We start from the raw sequence: 14908 nt of genomic DNA, 5'->3' as shown, positions 1-14908 counted from the left end.
ATTCCTGTTGTCTGTTGACTGTGTGCATCTCATAGCACAGCAATGAGTCTTCCCAACATACTGCAGACATCATATTCATTAACTTAGTAGCCCCTCCTCTAGTGCAATCTTCAAGTTAGACAGTATTTAACGTATCCTGGTTATTACTCCTAGTTAGTCACACCACTAGGCAATAATACATTTAGAGTGTTGAAGATGAAATGCTCCACATGCGGTTATATCCAACTAAAATCTTTCTAGTCTACACCTAATTTGGTAAAGCATGCGCAAGACTTAATTATATTGTTGCACGTTTTAACTGTATCATCCAAGCATTGAGAGGACAAGTTAAAGTGTTTAGAGGCACCACCAACCAATCGATGACTGACAGTCAACCCCGGACAGTCACAGAATAGTTGTTGAATGTAATTGTTAATAGTATGCAAAATATTAAGAATACAATAAATGTTTCAAAGATTTTTTGGTCATATTTAGAACTAGTGAGTTATATATTTAGTTATAAAATTTAACAAGAAGCGCGCATGCGCTAGGGTTACAGCATACCTCTAGAGGTAGACCAAGGGACGGCCTACTAAGTCTCGCTCAGTCATCCCCTCCCCTTTTTGACTTCCGTTGACGGGGGAGTGGCTGTCTACGCGAGACTAGGGACGGCCGGACATTGGAATGCGGCGCATGCGCTCATTGTTATTGCTGGTGTAGTGAAGAGGCACTAAAAATTCGTTCAAGTTCTACCTGAACTTAGCTGTTACAGATTACAATATCACGGAAGACACTCACAGAAGTTTATTTCTGAAATGTCTAGAAGAAGGACACTACCAATGGGAATGTACGAAGAAGACGGCGAAGAACCAAGAAAAATCATTGGGATTTAGGCGTGGCAAAGTTGCTAAACCAGGAGATGTACTTCAGAGAACAAAGAAGGTACAACAAGCTCGAAACTCCCAGAAGGTAGATTTAGAAGGAAGCTCGTCTCAGGAGGATGAAGAATCAAGTTATTGCATTGACTCTGTCACAAAGAATGTTTACTGTGCAGAAACTGTTCGTGATACATTAAGGAAACTTGAGGTGAAGGTACGAGTGAATGACTGTTTCTTAACTTTTAGAGTTGATACAGGAGCGGACGTTTCCTTGATGGATGAGATAGCGTGGAAGAAATTGGGACAGCCCAAGTTGAGTAAGGAGAGGGAGCAGCTACAAAATGCTTCAGGTCGAATCATGAGATTTAAGGGCATGATGACAGGTCAGGTTAGATTTTGCAACAACCTTGCACCTATTCAATTCTACGTGAGACAAGGAAAAGGCTCAAACCTGCTGGGAATGGATTGGGTGAAAAAGGTTGGGATGGCGACAGTGTGTATAGACTATCTTAAAGTATGGGAAACCATGGTGGTGTAATGTTGACAGAATCAAGTGAGATTGCAGCACCAGTGGAGAAACTATTACAGCAGTTCTCAGAATTATTTCCAGATGAACTGGGTTGCTGCAGTGAGATTGTGGGCATCTCTGTGCGACCAGAGGCGGATTTGAAGGTTTTTCCATTCCGGCGACCTCCTATGCATCTTCGGGCACAGATCGAGAAGGAATTGGAAAGGAACGTGAAAAACGGTGTATTAGAACCAGTTAACATCACTCTATGTGCTTTTCCAACAGTGAACATTGTTAAACCGAACGGTGATATCAGGATATGCGGTGATTTTAAACCCCTCAATCGGATTATGGTAGTTGATCAATATCCAATCCCTATACCAGCAGAGATGTTTAGTTCCCTAGCTGGGGGTAAAATGTTCTCCAAGATTGATCTGAAGGATGCTTACAACCAGTTACGGGTGGACGAGGAAAGTCAAAAGTGGCTGGTGATTAACACGCACAAAGGACTGTTCAAATATAGACGATTACCATTTGGAATCAGTTCAGTGCCTGCCATTTTCCAGAGAACAATAGCCAAAGTCTTGGAAGGCGCGAGAGGAATTTGCATCTATATGGATGATATTCTTATCTCAGGAAAAGATGAACAAGAACACATGCAGAATTTGTCCCAAGTATTTCAAAAGTTACAGCAACATGGTTTCCGTATTAGAAGAGACAAATGCTCGTTCTGTCAACCATCTGTGCAATATTTGGGACATATAATTGACAGCTCAGGAATCAGAGTATCAAATGAAAGAGTTAATAAGGCAATACAATTGATGAAAGCACCTAAAGACCAGTCAGGTTACGATCATTCTTAGGCATGGTTAATTATTTTGGAAAATTCTTTCCACATATGTCTAGCCATACTCTACCTCTAAATCAACTGCTGAAGAAAGATACAAAATGGAACTGGTCATCAACGCAAGAAAAGTGCTTTTCAAAGGGTGAAACAAGAGTTAACATCTCTACCAATACTGGCAAAATATGATATGTCTCTTCCCGTGGGACTAGCCTGTGACGCAAGCGAAAAAGGCTTAGGAGTATGTTTGTTCCAAGTGACAGAAGGGAAAGAGCATCCAGTGGCGTACGCGTCAAAGTCTTTGAGAAAAGCTGAACGAAATTATTCTCAGATAGAATTGGAGGCGTTATCCATAATATTTGGGACTAGAAAATTTTGACATTTCCTACTGGGTAGAAAGTTTGTTCTCAGAACTGACCATCGACCATTACTGACAGTTTTTGATCCTACCAAACTGACAACTCCTACCCGAACAAGTGGGCGCCTTGCTCGCTGGGCACTCCAGTTATCACAGTATGACTATGAAATTCAATACCGGCGATCAGTTGAACATGGGAATGCAGACTGTCTATCCCGTCTCCCAGTTGGACATGAGGAATATGAAGATCAGTCAGAAAGATATATAGCCACAATGGAATCTCAATTCATCAATAATGGTCCAATTCTTTTTTATCAACTACAAAGATATACAAAGCAGGAGCGCACTCTTCAACAAGTTATGAAATTCATCAATGACGGCTGGCCTTCAACAGTTAAGACCAAAGCTCTTTTGGATTTTGTTGCATGCCAGCATCAGTTGTCAGTGTGTGACGGATGTATACTAAAACATGCAGAAGAGCCTAGAATAGTGGTTCCAAAGGCAATAAGGGAGTAGTTACTATCAGAATTGTACAAAGCACACGTTTGTATGGAGAGGATGAAGAAACTTGCACGGAGGTTCATATGGTGGCCAGGTATCGACAGAGATATAGAGAGTATGGCCCGAAATTGTGAAAATTCTGCTGTGCATGCTGATAGACCACCAGAAGTACTCTTACATCCATGGGAGTTTCCTGAGTGCCCTTGGGCAAGAATTCACATTGATTTTGCCGGACCATTTTGCAAAAAAATGTGGTTTGTTGTGGTTGATGCGTTCTCAAAATGGCCTGAGGTAATACAGCTACCTGAGGGAGCAACTTCAGCGAGCCAAACCATTACTCAACTTCGTCGCATCTTCGCAAGGTTTGGTATTCCAAAGCAAATCGTGTCAGATAATGGGCCCCAATTCGTGTCGTCAGAATTCAGAACTTTCTGTAAGAAACAGGGTATTCGTCATACCTTAGTACCTCCCTACCATCCCCAAAGCAACGGACAAGCGGAACGTTTTGTTAAAACGTTGAAAGGGGCAATCAAGAAAGGCATGGAGAACGGAAAGGCAAGTTTGGAAGAGGTAGTGACAGATTTTTTGTCAGTCTACAGAAATACCAGCCATAGCAATACAAATGTTTCTCCAGCAAGGCTCCTGATGAATAGGGATCTGCGATGTCAACTGGATTTACTAAAGCCGCCACAAAAGTCCTCAGTGTTGACCAAGACTTTGAAGGAAACGGTGAAAAAGGCTCAAGCAAAACAAAAGAGAGGTCACGACCAAACAGCGAGTGAGAGAAATGCAATTAGACCATATGATATGGTGTTGGTACGTCACGCAAAGATGCCAAAGTGGAGAAACGCCAGAGTAGTACAAGTTTTGGGGGAGAGGTATTATATAGTACAGTATACAGACACGGGAGTAAGACAAAAGGTTCACGTGGATCACTTGAGACTGCACCCACGGTCAAATCAACTACCAACCCAGCAGCTAGTACAAGATGAACCAGATCTAGAGCCTAGAGACGTCGCAGGTAGCAATAGAGACAACAAACGAGAGGATCAATTTAGCAGTGACACAGAGCCTGAGTCCTTAGACAATGGTACTGAAGACGAGTTGAGTGCACCTGAAGTTGCCACAGGAGTAGAGCAGCCAAGAAGGAGTCAGCGTACTACAAAGGCGATACCACCTACAAGATATGGAGAGTGGACAGTGTAGAGAGGCTATAGAACTGATATAATCATAGTGCTGTAAATTTTGGGTTTTGCGTAGAAAGGAGGGAGATGATGTGGCATCCGGGGTCTCATAGGCGGGGCAGCTCAGTCATTTGGATAGCCGGCTAACGGATACATGTTTTCTTTGTTGTGTCTCTTGTGTTCAATTACATTAATTCTCACCAATCTTTGAGTCCTATGCTACACGTTCCACCTTAAATCTAATTTTAAATCAATTTTAGTAAATTTAGATTTTAATAATAAATATAATAAAATAAAAATAATAAATTTTGGGAGCCAATGATATGAAGAGGGCTGGTCACATTGACTGGTATGCGGGACTGTTGACATCTGATAGGTAGTGGATACCTCTTGCATCTAAAGACATCATTACATCAACTGGCACGCTAACAGACTTAGCGATAACACTGAGCGCATGCGCTGCATTCCAGTTGTCCGTCCGTCCGTCCACAGAGGCACTACTGTACGTAAGGACTGGTCAAACTGTCGCTTCCTCCTCGGTCAGTCGTTTGGCTCTCTAAAATCGAAAGGTTCGGATGGTATGTTTGCCATCTCCTGTCACCATGTAGTGTTTCAAAACAAGTCACAACACAACAGTTTAAACATGCATGCGCATGCGCTTACATTACACTCTCGCCTAGCCTGAACAGTCGCTTCTATCTTACCACGCTATAACTACGGTCGGCGACCTGCGCAGCTGAGACATCGCTGAAAAAATAGATGAATTAATTAACAGAAATCAATTCTCGTCAGTTGAGGGTAGTGTAGTAACTCTGATTCTTGCACTAACAAACCCACGCTCCACGTTGTCGCTAACTACTGCATGGATCGATATCCCTTCCTTGCTAACATTATAAGTCCCTCTACTGAACAGAACAACGTCCTTACTTTACTTACTACAAAAAATCTACACTCTAGGTCCAGTCTACACGGCTGTTTAGAGATCCGTGTTGATCTCCGTAATTACGTAAGGCCGAGGACACTGGCGGTGTCACTGTGCTTCCTATTTCCTCCCTGCACGATCATGAGTGATTGCTCATCCCTACTTGGCGGTGTCTCCTCAGGCAGTGTTCTCGCCAGTACCGTCATTTTGACGGTTGGGACAAGGAAGGGATGTTTGAGGAGGAGAAAACAGCAATTATTGACGGTTGGGAACCAAATCGGAAAGCCTTAGCATGCTTAGAGTGTGGGATCACGGATCTACCTAAAGGCGTACGTTAGTGGTCTTGATGGTCACAAAGTTGCTACAGAACAATACATATTCTAATGTCATCTGGTAATCTTAGAAAGTGCATGTTGTGTCTAGTTGAGGCTTCACACAAAGAACTGCTAATGAGACTGTGGTTGCAGCAGGTACTAGGTGTTCTACTAATTGCTGTATATCTTCAGTCTCATGTTTTGCACCCCTTACTCTTCTAGGTCAGCTCATAATATTCCAGTTTTATTAAGTCAACTTGTCATTGTAATAATCTGCTGTATTATCTGTCTGTGTTTTGTTTAGCAAGGTTATGTTCAATGAGCTTTCAACAAGATCTGAGTGGCAATATTAGATAGCCTACCAATCATGCAGTAACTTCAAGACTCTAAATATAGTCTTCTGACATTTTGTTACAGTTAGCTAACCACACTTCTTTTTAAAATTGTAGTTTATGTCTATCGCATTTTGTCTCATCTATAGAACGTAGAATATCTACTACTACCTATATACATGCATCTGACTCTAATACAAGTAGGGAACAGATAAAGTAATTCTATGATGTCATTACCAAATATGTCGACATCAAACATTTGATGACGTCATTATTTGACGTCATTATATTTAATGACGTAATATCGACGGTTGGCAAAAATCCTGGCTAGAACGCTGCTCAAGCAATGCTCTTCCACTTGCTATCTCCGTTCCGTCATCCCACTCTTCATTGCTTAGCTTCACGGAAGCTGGTAATGCGGTAGCGTCCTGCAGCTGACATTTCTCTCCTGCTAATCTAGAGCGAATCAGGTCTACATGCCGCCTGACTACTGTTCCATCTGCCGTCTGGACGCAGAATGAAACAAGTCCAGTCTTCTCCAGTATTGCACCCTACAGCCATCTTGAACCTCTGCTGAAATTACGTACATAGACGTGCTGTCCTTCTTCAAATATCCTATCCTTGCACATCTTGTCATGGTCGCGTTTCTGTTGTCGTTGTTTCCGTATAGTCTTCTGAGCCAAATCGGGATGTAAGAGATCGAACCGACTGCGCGGTCTCCTCCCCATCAAGAGAAACGCGGAAGTTTCTCCTGTTGTCGCATGTGGTGTCGGGCGGTATTGGAATAGGAAGCGATCTACACTCATTTTCCATTTTCTTCATCGCTTCTTTAAAGAAATAGCTTTGTTTTCACTACAAGGTACAGATGTGCGTGTTATAGCAGATGGCAGTGCAGTATACTTCAATCTCTTAACCCTTTTCCAATTTGTATCAAAAGACTCTGGGGTAAAGTGATCTGAGCACATTACACACCATAATAACGTAGCCCGTTCTCCGTAAGGGAAGCGAAGATGACGGCATAACTTACACCAATCGATTTGTCTCAGTGAGATCTACAAATACAGGTCACGTTGATTTTTGTTGGACTTCCCCTTTAAGACCCGTTCTCTTGCCTGCGGTGGCACCTCTACTCGAGTCTCCCCTAACATGCAGCCGTCTAAAACGCTCAACTCGTTCAGTGGATTCCAGTACGGCTGCAATGCTGAATCATCCAGCTCCTTCAGCCAGTCACTGAGAACATGGTGCAACACTTTCGATAAGATGGGATCTCTTTCCGTCCAACGGCGAATCTGTGAGGTCGTGACCGGCTCAGCTGTTGTGACTTCCAGTATGTGCACAGACAATACCGCATCATACGGTCATATGTAGAAGCTGGGCATGTCGCTGTTGGTAAACGACTCAAGGCATCCGCGTTCGCATTGGTTACTCCCTTATGATAGACAAGGGTGTATAGATACCCGGCCAGCATCAAGGCCCAATGTTGCATTCGCCCTGATGCCATGACCGGTACACCCTTCTTTTCACCCAATAGCGTGACCAGTGGTTTGTGGTCCGTGTAGATCAGAAACTCTCTCCCACAGAGGTCCTGGTGAAACTTTCGAATTCCAAAACCAATGGCTAGTGCCTCCTTGTCTATTTGCGCGTAGCCGACTTCGGCTGGTGCCAAACTTCACAACGCAAATGCAATAGGTTTGTCAAACCCGTCCGGAAATCGGTGAGATAAGACTGCACTGACCCCATAAGGGATGCATCACACACCAACGACAGCTCCAATTTGGGGTCAAAATAAACCAGGACGTTGTCCGATTGTAGATCTTCAGTGGACTTCTGAAACGCAGTCCGTTGTTCCTCCTGCCATTCCCAAGGAACTCCATACCGTGTTAACTTGTACAGTGGTGCAAGCCTTGTCGCCCGGTCTGGTAAAAACCGTCCAAAATAATTGAGAAGACTAATAGGACCTCAGTTCCGCTACGTTCTTCGGCTGTGGCGCTTCTTTGATGGCCTGTACCTTGTTACCATTGGGATGGAGGCCACTCGCGTCAATCCGATGACCTAGATAATTCACTTCTTTCTCCACGAATGCACATTTCTGCAACTTCAGCTGTAACCCAGCGTTGGCTAACCTTCCCAGTACCACGTCTAAATTGTGCAAGTGTTCTCTCGTGGATCTCCCAGTTACCAAAATGTCGCCCGGGTACAATACCGTTCCTGGAATGCCTTGTAACAGACTGTCCATAATACGCTGAAAGATGGAGAGCACAGGTGATACTCCAAACGGTAGTCTGTTATACCTAAATAACCCCAACTGCGTATTGCTCACAACATACTCCTTGGATTGGTCTTCTAAGGCTATGTACCTGCTGGTACGCCTGACTCAGGGCCAATTTCGTGAACCTTTGCCCCCTGACAAGCTGGCAAATATGTCCTCTATTCGTGGCAACGGGTTAATCACGCTTAACCGATCGATTAACAGTAAGTCTGTAATCACCGCAAATTCTAACGGTACCGTTCTGTTTCATTACCGGTACAATGGATGCACATTCTGAGAAGATTACCGGCTCTATCATACCCTCTTCTCGCAGCCTCTTCAGCTCCGCCTCCACCTTCGCCTTGTATGCTTACGGAACCGGACGTTGCATTTGGTTTCAGCGATAACACTGCCGAGGTGCCCTTCAACAAACCCAACTTCTCTTTGAACAATTCTGGATACTTGGAAATCACTGCCAAGTGACTGTGTGCCTTCCTCTCTTCTAGTGATGCCACAGGATTGACGTGGTTTGTTTGAAGCAATTCGTCCCAACGTAAACGCAAGGTGGCCATCCAATTCCGCCCCAGCAAACTAGGGCCATTCCCTCGAACCACTAGTAATGGAATTACTCCCCCTGAGTGTCATATCGTACTTTGACATCTAACTCACCAATCACATGAAGTTGCTCACCTGAGTACTGCGGAGATGGATGTGAGATCTGCGTAGTCCAAGGGCGTTCTCCCTTGACCAAATCTTCTGCAATGTATGCTCACTAATTAACAATACTGATGCTCCTGTGTCTATTTCCATCCAGAGTTGCTTATGGTTGATGGTGACTGACGTAACAAGGGGTTTCGCTCATTTCTTCTGGCCTACCACATGTACTGAATACAGCCTTTCGCTATCAGAACCAGAGCTCCTGCTCTCTGTCGCTCTTGCTTGTGGTGGCGAATCAGCCCTTACTTGGTGTGTAGGCTTGTGTTTGGCTTTTCCGGCAAACCCTGAACTCTTGCATGCCCTCGCTACATGGCCTTGCTTCTTACATTTCCAACACTCAGGCTTTCTGACTTTCTGAAAGCAGCATGAGCTGGGTGAGTGAGCTCCCTTGCAACGAAAACATTTCAGTTTAGCGTTTTCTACTACCTCTTCTTGCGTTCGGTGAACCACGTCATCCAATTTCTGCAACGATGCAGTCAGGCTGGCCTGAATTTCCTCGGAATTCCTTTCGGCTGTTTCCATAGCGCGCGCTATTTTCATGGCATCGTCAAACATAAATTCTCTTGTAGCAGACGTTTCTGGATACGAGGGTGATTACCACCACACACCAACCTGTCTCGTAGCATATCGGAGAGGGTCTCTCCAAACTCGAAATCCTGTGACAGTCGTCTCAAGTCTGCTACGAACGCTTGAATCGACTCACCTTCTCGCCTGTTCCTGCTGTTAAATCGGAACCGCTGCAGAGTACTCGACTGCGTTTGGCTTTTCTGGTGCCAACAGACTCCTGATCAACTTGTATGTTTTTGCCCCACATACACTCAGCAGCACTGCTCGCTGCTGGGTCGCGTCCTCAATCTTGGTCGCTGCGATCCAAGTAGAACGCCAACATTTCGACGTAATGCTCCCACTCGTCATTGTCGTCGTCAAAATGGCCTACTTTACCGATCAGAGTCGTCATGGCCCTGCTCTGCACCCGTGAATACGCCTCGTCGTCAATGTGGTGACTCTGATTCTTGCACTAGATACAGACAAACCCGCGCTACACGTTGTCGCTACTGCTGCGCAGATTCCGCCACGCCCCACGTGCTCTCCTGTACTACAGCTAGTTACTACTTTACCTTTGCTCAATCCAACTCGAATTCCTTGCATTGTATTGTTCACACATCTAGTCGACATGTCACACCTAGACCTGTCTCTAGATGGATCTATGCATATGGACACCACCACCTTGTCATCATCAGATCAAACTAAAAGCATCACATGAAAACAGACAGATGTCAATTGATGGTCATATGACGACCTTCATGATCACAAGACACTAACCCAGTCTCTCTCCGCCCTTGTCATTCCCAGAACAAAATGAACACTTTTGTGTTACTCCCAACTAAACCAAAGAAAAGCTAAAATAAATATACTGTACGTGTGTAGTAGCTCTTTCACATTGTAGATCTTGAATGTTACGCAACGACTCAAATAAATTCAACAAATAGTAGACAGCAGTGTTCACTGAACTTAGTTAGAACCTGCCAAACCTTTGTCACCACTCTATACTCGTTACAATATGGTGTGTTGCCACAAACAGCAGTGTCCACCACGACATTAGGGTGTAAATAAAGTACTAAACCCAGTTCTTCTATTTCCCAGACCAAGGCACGATTCGTGTCCGCTTATTAGAAACCTCCCCTACCCATTGGCACCCTGTTTATCACTAAGATAATGTGTTCCCACAAACACCAGTTTCCAGTGTGAGAGTAACGTGACAGTTGAAGTCGGACCGTATTTTTTGATGCTAAGGTAAGAGATGCTCTTCTAAACCATGAATAAGTAGAGAGATTGATTAATTAATTAGAATAACTGTACTGTAGTGAAATGTAGTCTCAGGGCCACCCGCACCACGTAAGAGTTAGTCAGCTTGGGCTGTGTGTGTGTGTGTGTGTGTGTGTGTGTGTGTGTGTGTGTGTGTGTGTGTGTGTGTGTGTGTGTGTGTGTGTGTGTGTGCGCGCGCGCGCTTGTAGACAGAGTTGTCTAGATATGTATACTTACTTGCTTTACATCTATTCACGTGTAATATTTTGATCACAAGACAATTACGAAAAATCCTGACTTGCTCCAAAGCTGTTAAAATCACTGCCTACTGCTGTTTCTTACTCACTGCCTTGCTGTTATTTCATTGGCTGGATCCAGAAGACCTTAAAGCTTGGTTTCAGAATTTGGTCAAACGTGACAAACATGTTCCTACAGTCAGGGAAGTGAGATGTCATCTCAATGGACATTCGTCTGATAATCAGAAAATTGCAGGAGAGGCAATATGGTGAGTTAACCGGTGCAGTCTACGTTGAAATATATCCACTAACGCATTGGACGTCATTTAGCAAATGCCAAGAAGGTCTGCTGTTCTGTTCAAGACCCATTAAAGGCAAGTGTGTGTGTGTGTGTGTGTGTGTGTGTGTGTGTGTGTGTGTGTGTGTGTGTGTGTGTGCGTGCATGCGTGCGTGCGTGTGGTGGTGGTGGTGGTGGTGGTGGTGGTGGTGGTGGTGGTGGTGGTGGTGGTGGTGGTGGTGGTGGTGGTGGTGGTGGTGGTGTGTGTGTGTGTGTGTGTGTGTGTGTGTTTTCCAAAATAGTAGTAGTAACATACTACTGCTAGTAGTTGTACACATACTACTACTACTAGTTGTATACATACTACTACTAGTAGTTGCAGATTGTGACATGTAGGCAGGCATACCGACAAACAGAGGTCGGACAAACAAGTACCTATGAACAGACAGATAGACACACATAGACTATTTCATATCCAAACACCGACAAATAGAATGGATAACAACACAGTGACTGACAGATCAATTAAATATACTAGCTAACAAGTCTGTGGCAGCCTAATTAATTTTGAAATGGTAAAACAATTTTTCTTCTTTCGCACAGATGATGTCGATAACAACAATACTATTCATATTCTTATTGGAGCTCCTTCACATCGACTGACTGGTTTAACAGCTTTGGTAAATTCCATCCAGAGTAACACAAATGCCTCCCTTAAGTTTCACTTGGTGACCAATAAAGAAGGAGCCAATCATTTGTCAATTTGGATGGATACAGTAAAGCTACAAGCTGTCAAACGAGAGATAATCATATTTAATAACAATTGGATCAGAGGAAGGATTTTACTTTCTCAAAGAGGAAGGCGCTGGAAAGAATTTTCTGACCCAGTAAGCTGCATGTAGTCTCATAATACACTTGTGTGTATGAATTGGCTGTTTCGTATTCTTTAGATCACATTTTGTCGTTACTATCTTCCACAGATATTTCCAAACTTTGATGGTCGAGTGATTTACATGGATGATGACTGCATAGTTCAAGGTAGAATTTGTTAGAGTTACAATCACAAACACAAGTGTGTGTGTTCGTGTGCGTGTGCGTGTGTGAAACAATCACAAGCAAATAAAACAACAAACACAACGATTTAGAGCATGCATGCATGTACACAAGCAATGCGACCTATTGGCAGATAGACAGATAGAAATACAAATTGATGACGGGTAAACTAAAGATAAACTGACAAATTAGTGATCAAGTTAAGTTTAATCACTAGTGTATATACACTACAAGCAGACAAACAGAAAGACAGAAAACAAACCGACTAACTGACCGAGTGACTGACAGACACACCAACAAACTGAAAAACGATACTGACCTCTTCTTCACTAAATGTGTTGTAAAACATATCATTTAAACTTCGCTTTCTATAATGACAATTACACACTGCAAACAAGATCATCAGTCTTTATATAACTTAAAGCATCAACATCCATCATGCATGTACCATAAACATGCCTATCATGTAGGTGCCTCAATATCAAATTTCTATAATTAGGTGACATAAAAGAGCTATATTCTACTACGATATCCAAGAAACATGTTGCAGCTTTTTCTACTTTATGTCAAGAAATTGATGAAACTTTTTCAATTACTCGTGTATGGCACAAATTACCCTGCCTCTCTTTCAACTGTTCAATACAAAGTCTGTTTCCAGGGTTCATATGGTGAGATACTGAATTATCGTAACAAGAGAGTACAACAGCTTGAAATTCCTGACACAACCTGTATGGTCAACAGTGGCCTGTTTGTTGCTGACATAATAAAGTGGAAAGAAAGAAACATTACAGAGCAGCTGGAATACTGGACAGAACTAAATGCAAGGTTACGGCTAAAAGCTAAACAAATTAATTGATTTAAACTGCCTTTTAGTTACTGTGTGTGTGTGTGTGTGTGTGTGTGTGTGTGTGTGTGTGTGTGTGTGTGTGTGTGTGGTGTGTGTGTGCGCGCGCGCGTGCCCGCGCGGGCGCATCACTACTAGAAGGCTGCCAGACTAACATTTCACATTCTTCACAGAGAAACAATATTCTTTCAAGCAGGTGATCAGCCAGTGTTTATGACAGTTTTCCATGGTCTCTTCTCACTGGTAAACCCCTATTGGCATGTTCGACATCTAGGTAAGTAAAGAAGATCGTTGTATATTGAGTAGCAATTTCTTTCCCACCATCAAGCTGTTTCTAACCTGTCCAACTGAATGGATCAGATATGTATTAGTCTGCATGTCTACCTGCATGCTTGTTTGCTCATTAATCCATCTATCCATGTTTTTCATCTGCTTTGCCAGGTTACAGTGCTGGAGGTCGGTATCCAACACAATTTCTAGAGAAAAAGGCAAAACTTCTGCATTGGAACGGTGAAAATAAACCATGGCACTTTCCACAACAATATGGAGCTCACATATGGAAAAAATATCAAGTGCCAGATCCCCTGGAAGTTCCAAAACTGTCAAATGCATATCCAAAGAATTCACCAAACAAACAATAGATTATAATATAAAGAAAATATAGTACTTTTCCAACTACTACTTGTTGTTCTATTAGATCTGGAGATATCTTTCACAAACAAAAACTTTGTACATGTGTGTATTTAAGTAGTTTTACTCTGGTTGCTCTTCAGAGAGCTGAGCTACCTCTTCACTAAAGCACAAACTTGATTAATTAGTAAAATCAATTGTATAGTTATAACTTTATTTAGTAGAAGTACAAATGTATATCATTACACACACACACACACACACACACACACACACACACACACACGCACGCACGCACGCACGCACGCACGCACGCACACCCACACATCCACACCCACACCCACACCCACACACACAAAATGGACAATGGACAAATGTTAAGCCCTCCACGTCTTTCGACGTCGACTTTGAGGTCAGTTGCGGAGATAGCTCCCCCTGCCTCTAGAGACAGGGCCTCCATGCGCTACGTGGAGTCTTGGGACCAGCGCTACAATCCACCTGGAGCTTGGCCAGAGTCATCCAGGGGCACTGACAATGACGCAGCTCTGGGACTGGACACCAAGGCCCACACGTACCTGTCTGCTGCATGATGTTGCTGCCAAGCCAACGGTCTTGTCCATCCCAGTCAATGACCAGGTACTCATTTATACTCCTGAGTCGAGAGAAGCAAGTGTGAGTGAGTTTCTTGCTCAAGGAAACTGCGACAGCGTCGCCTCCACCAGGATCGAACCTTATCACGGAATACAAGATCCCGGATGTCATCACCAACGCTCTACCATCTGTTCCACCGACCCCCCCTCAACTTGCACTTGCACTAGCTTGATCACAGATCACATCAGTTAGTCCAGCAGCATGCACGAAAAACACTTCATGATTCGCACCGCGACCTCCTAACTAAAAGACGAGACATGCGAACAGTTCCTTGGGCGCGCCGGATTTCTTAGCTAAACATTGAGCACGCCTATCCAGGTAGAGTACAGTTAGTAGGTTACTGGTGTGAGTAAATTTCCTATACAATTTAGGTCAGGCGCCTAAAATTAAGAAAAACAAATCTACTAGTGTAGTTTTCTAAGAAATTTAGATCGGGTGACTATAGTTTTACAATAAAACACCGAGCCCATGCAATTGCCTAGGAAATTTGGTTTGGGTAAACCAAATGTCCTTGAGACATCTAGACATTTCCTATGTCCTAATCACTGCCTAGAGGTCTGAGACGTGCCATTAGATCTGGTTCCCGGTTCCCATGTATCAGAATTTCCGGCAAACCCAATCTCCTG

General features: G+C 43.5%; 3 protein-coding genes across 3 annotated transcripts; all 3 read left to right on the top strand.

Moving 5' to 3' along the window:
* Nucleotides 1-1394: 1394 nt before the first annotated feature.
* On the top strand, nt 1395-2228 carry LOC134197709 (uncharacterized protein K02A2.6-like). Its single transcript, XM_062667056.1, has one exon. The coding sequence runs from the start codon at nt 1395-1397 to the stop codon at nt 2226-2228; it is 834 nt and encodes a 277-aa protein (XP_062523040.1).
* An 879-nt stretch (nt 2229-3107) lies between these two features.
* Nucleotides 3108-4447, top strand: LOC134197510 (uncharacterized protein K02A2.6-like). The gene has a single exon (XM_062666848.1). The coding sequence runs from the start codon at nt 3117-3119 to the stop codon at nt 4272-4274; it is 1158 nt and encodes a 385-aa protein (XP_062522832.1). The 5' UTR covers nt 3108-3116; the 3' UTR covers nt 4275-4447.
* A 7229-nt stretch (nt 4448-11676) lies between these two features.
* Nucleotides 11677-13863, top strand: LOC134197422 (glycosyltransferase 8 domain-containing protein 1-like). The gene is made up of 6 exons (XM_062666745.1): nt 11677-11991; nt 12055-12142; nt 12657-12757; nt 12816-12982; nt 13175-13275; nt 13443-13863. Exons 1-6 carry the CDS (start codon nt 11677-11679, stop codon nt 13640-13642), a joined length of 972 nt encoding a protein of 323 aa, XP_062522729.1. The 3' UTR covers nt 13643-13863.
* Nucleotides 13864-14908: the final 1045 nt, after the last annotated feature.

This window comes from Corticium candelabrum, chromosome 22 (assembly GCF_963422355.1).
Source record: "Corticium candelabrum chromosome 22, ooCorCand1.1, whole genome shotgun sequence".
Classification (NCBI taxonomy): Eukaryota; Metazoa; Porifera; class Homoscleromorpha; order Homosclerophorida; family Plakinidae; genus Corticium; species Corticium candelabrum.
Note: the sequence above shows the minus strand (reverse complement) of the source record. Positions and strands in the feature narration are given on the sequence as shown.

What these genes read in the sequence shown, in the direction of transcription:
- LOC134197709 (XM_062667056.1), top strand. Translation starts at nt 1,395, where the DNA reads ATGTTGACAGAATCAAGTGAGATTGCAGCACCAGTGGAGAAACTATTA.
- LOC134197510 (XM_062666848.1), top strand. Translation starts at nt 3,117, where the DNA reads ATGGAGAGGATGAAGAAACTTGCACGGAGGTTCATATGGTGGCCAGGT.
- LOC134197422 (XM_062666745.1), top strand. Translation starts at nt 11,677, where the DNA reads ATGGTAAAACAATTTTTCTTCTTTCGCACAGATGATGTCGATAACAAC. An exon ending in TGATGACTGCATAGTTCAAG is followed by an intron (nt 12,143 to 12,656) that starts GTAGAATTTGTT and finishes TTCTATAATTAG; the next exon opens with GTGACATAAAAGAGCTATAT. An exon ending in AAACTTTTTCAATTACTCGT is followed by an intron (nt 12,758 to 12,815) that starts GTATGGCACAAA and finishes GTCTGTTTCCAG; the next exon opens with GGTTCATATGGTGAGATACT.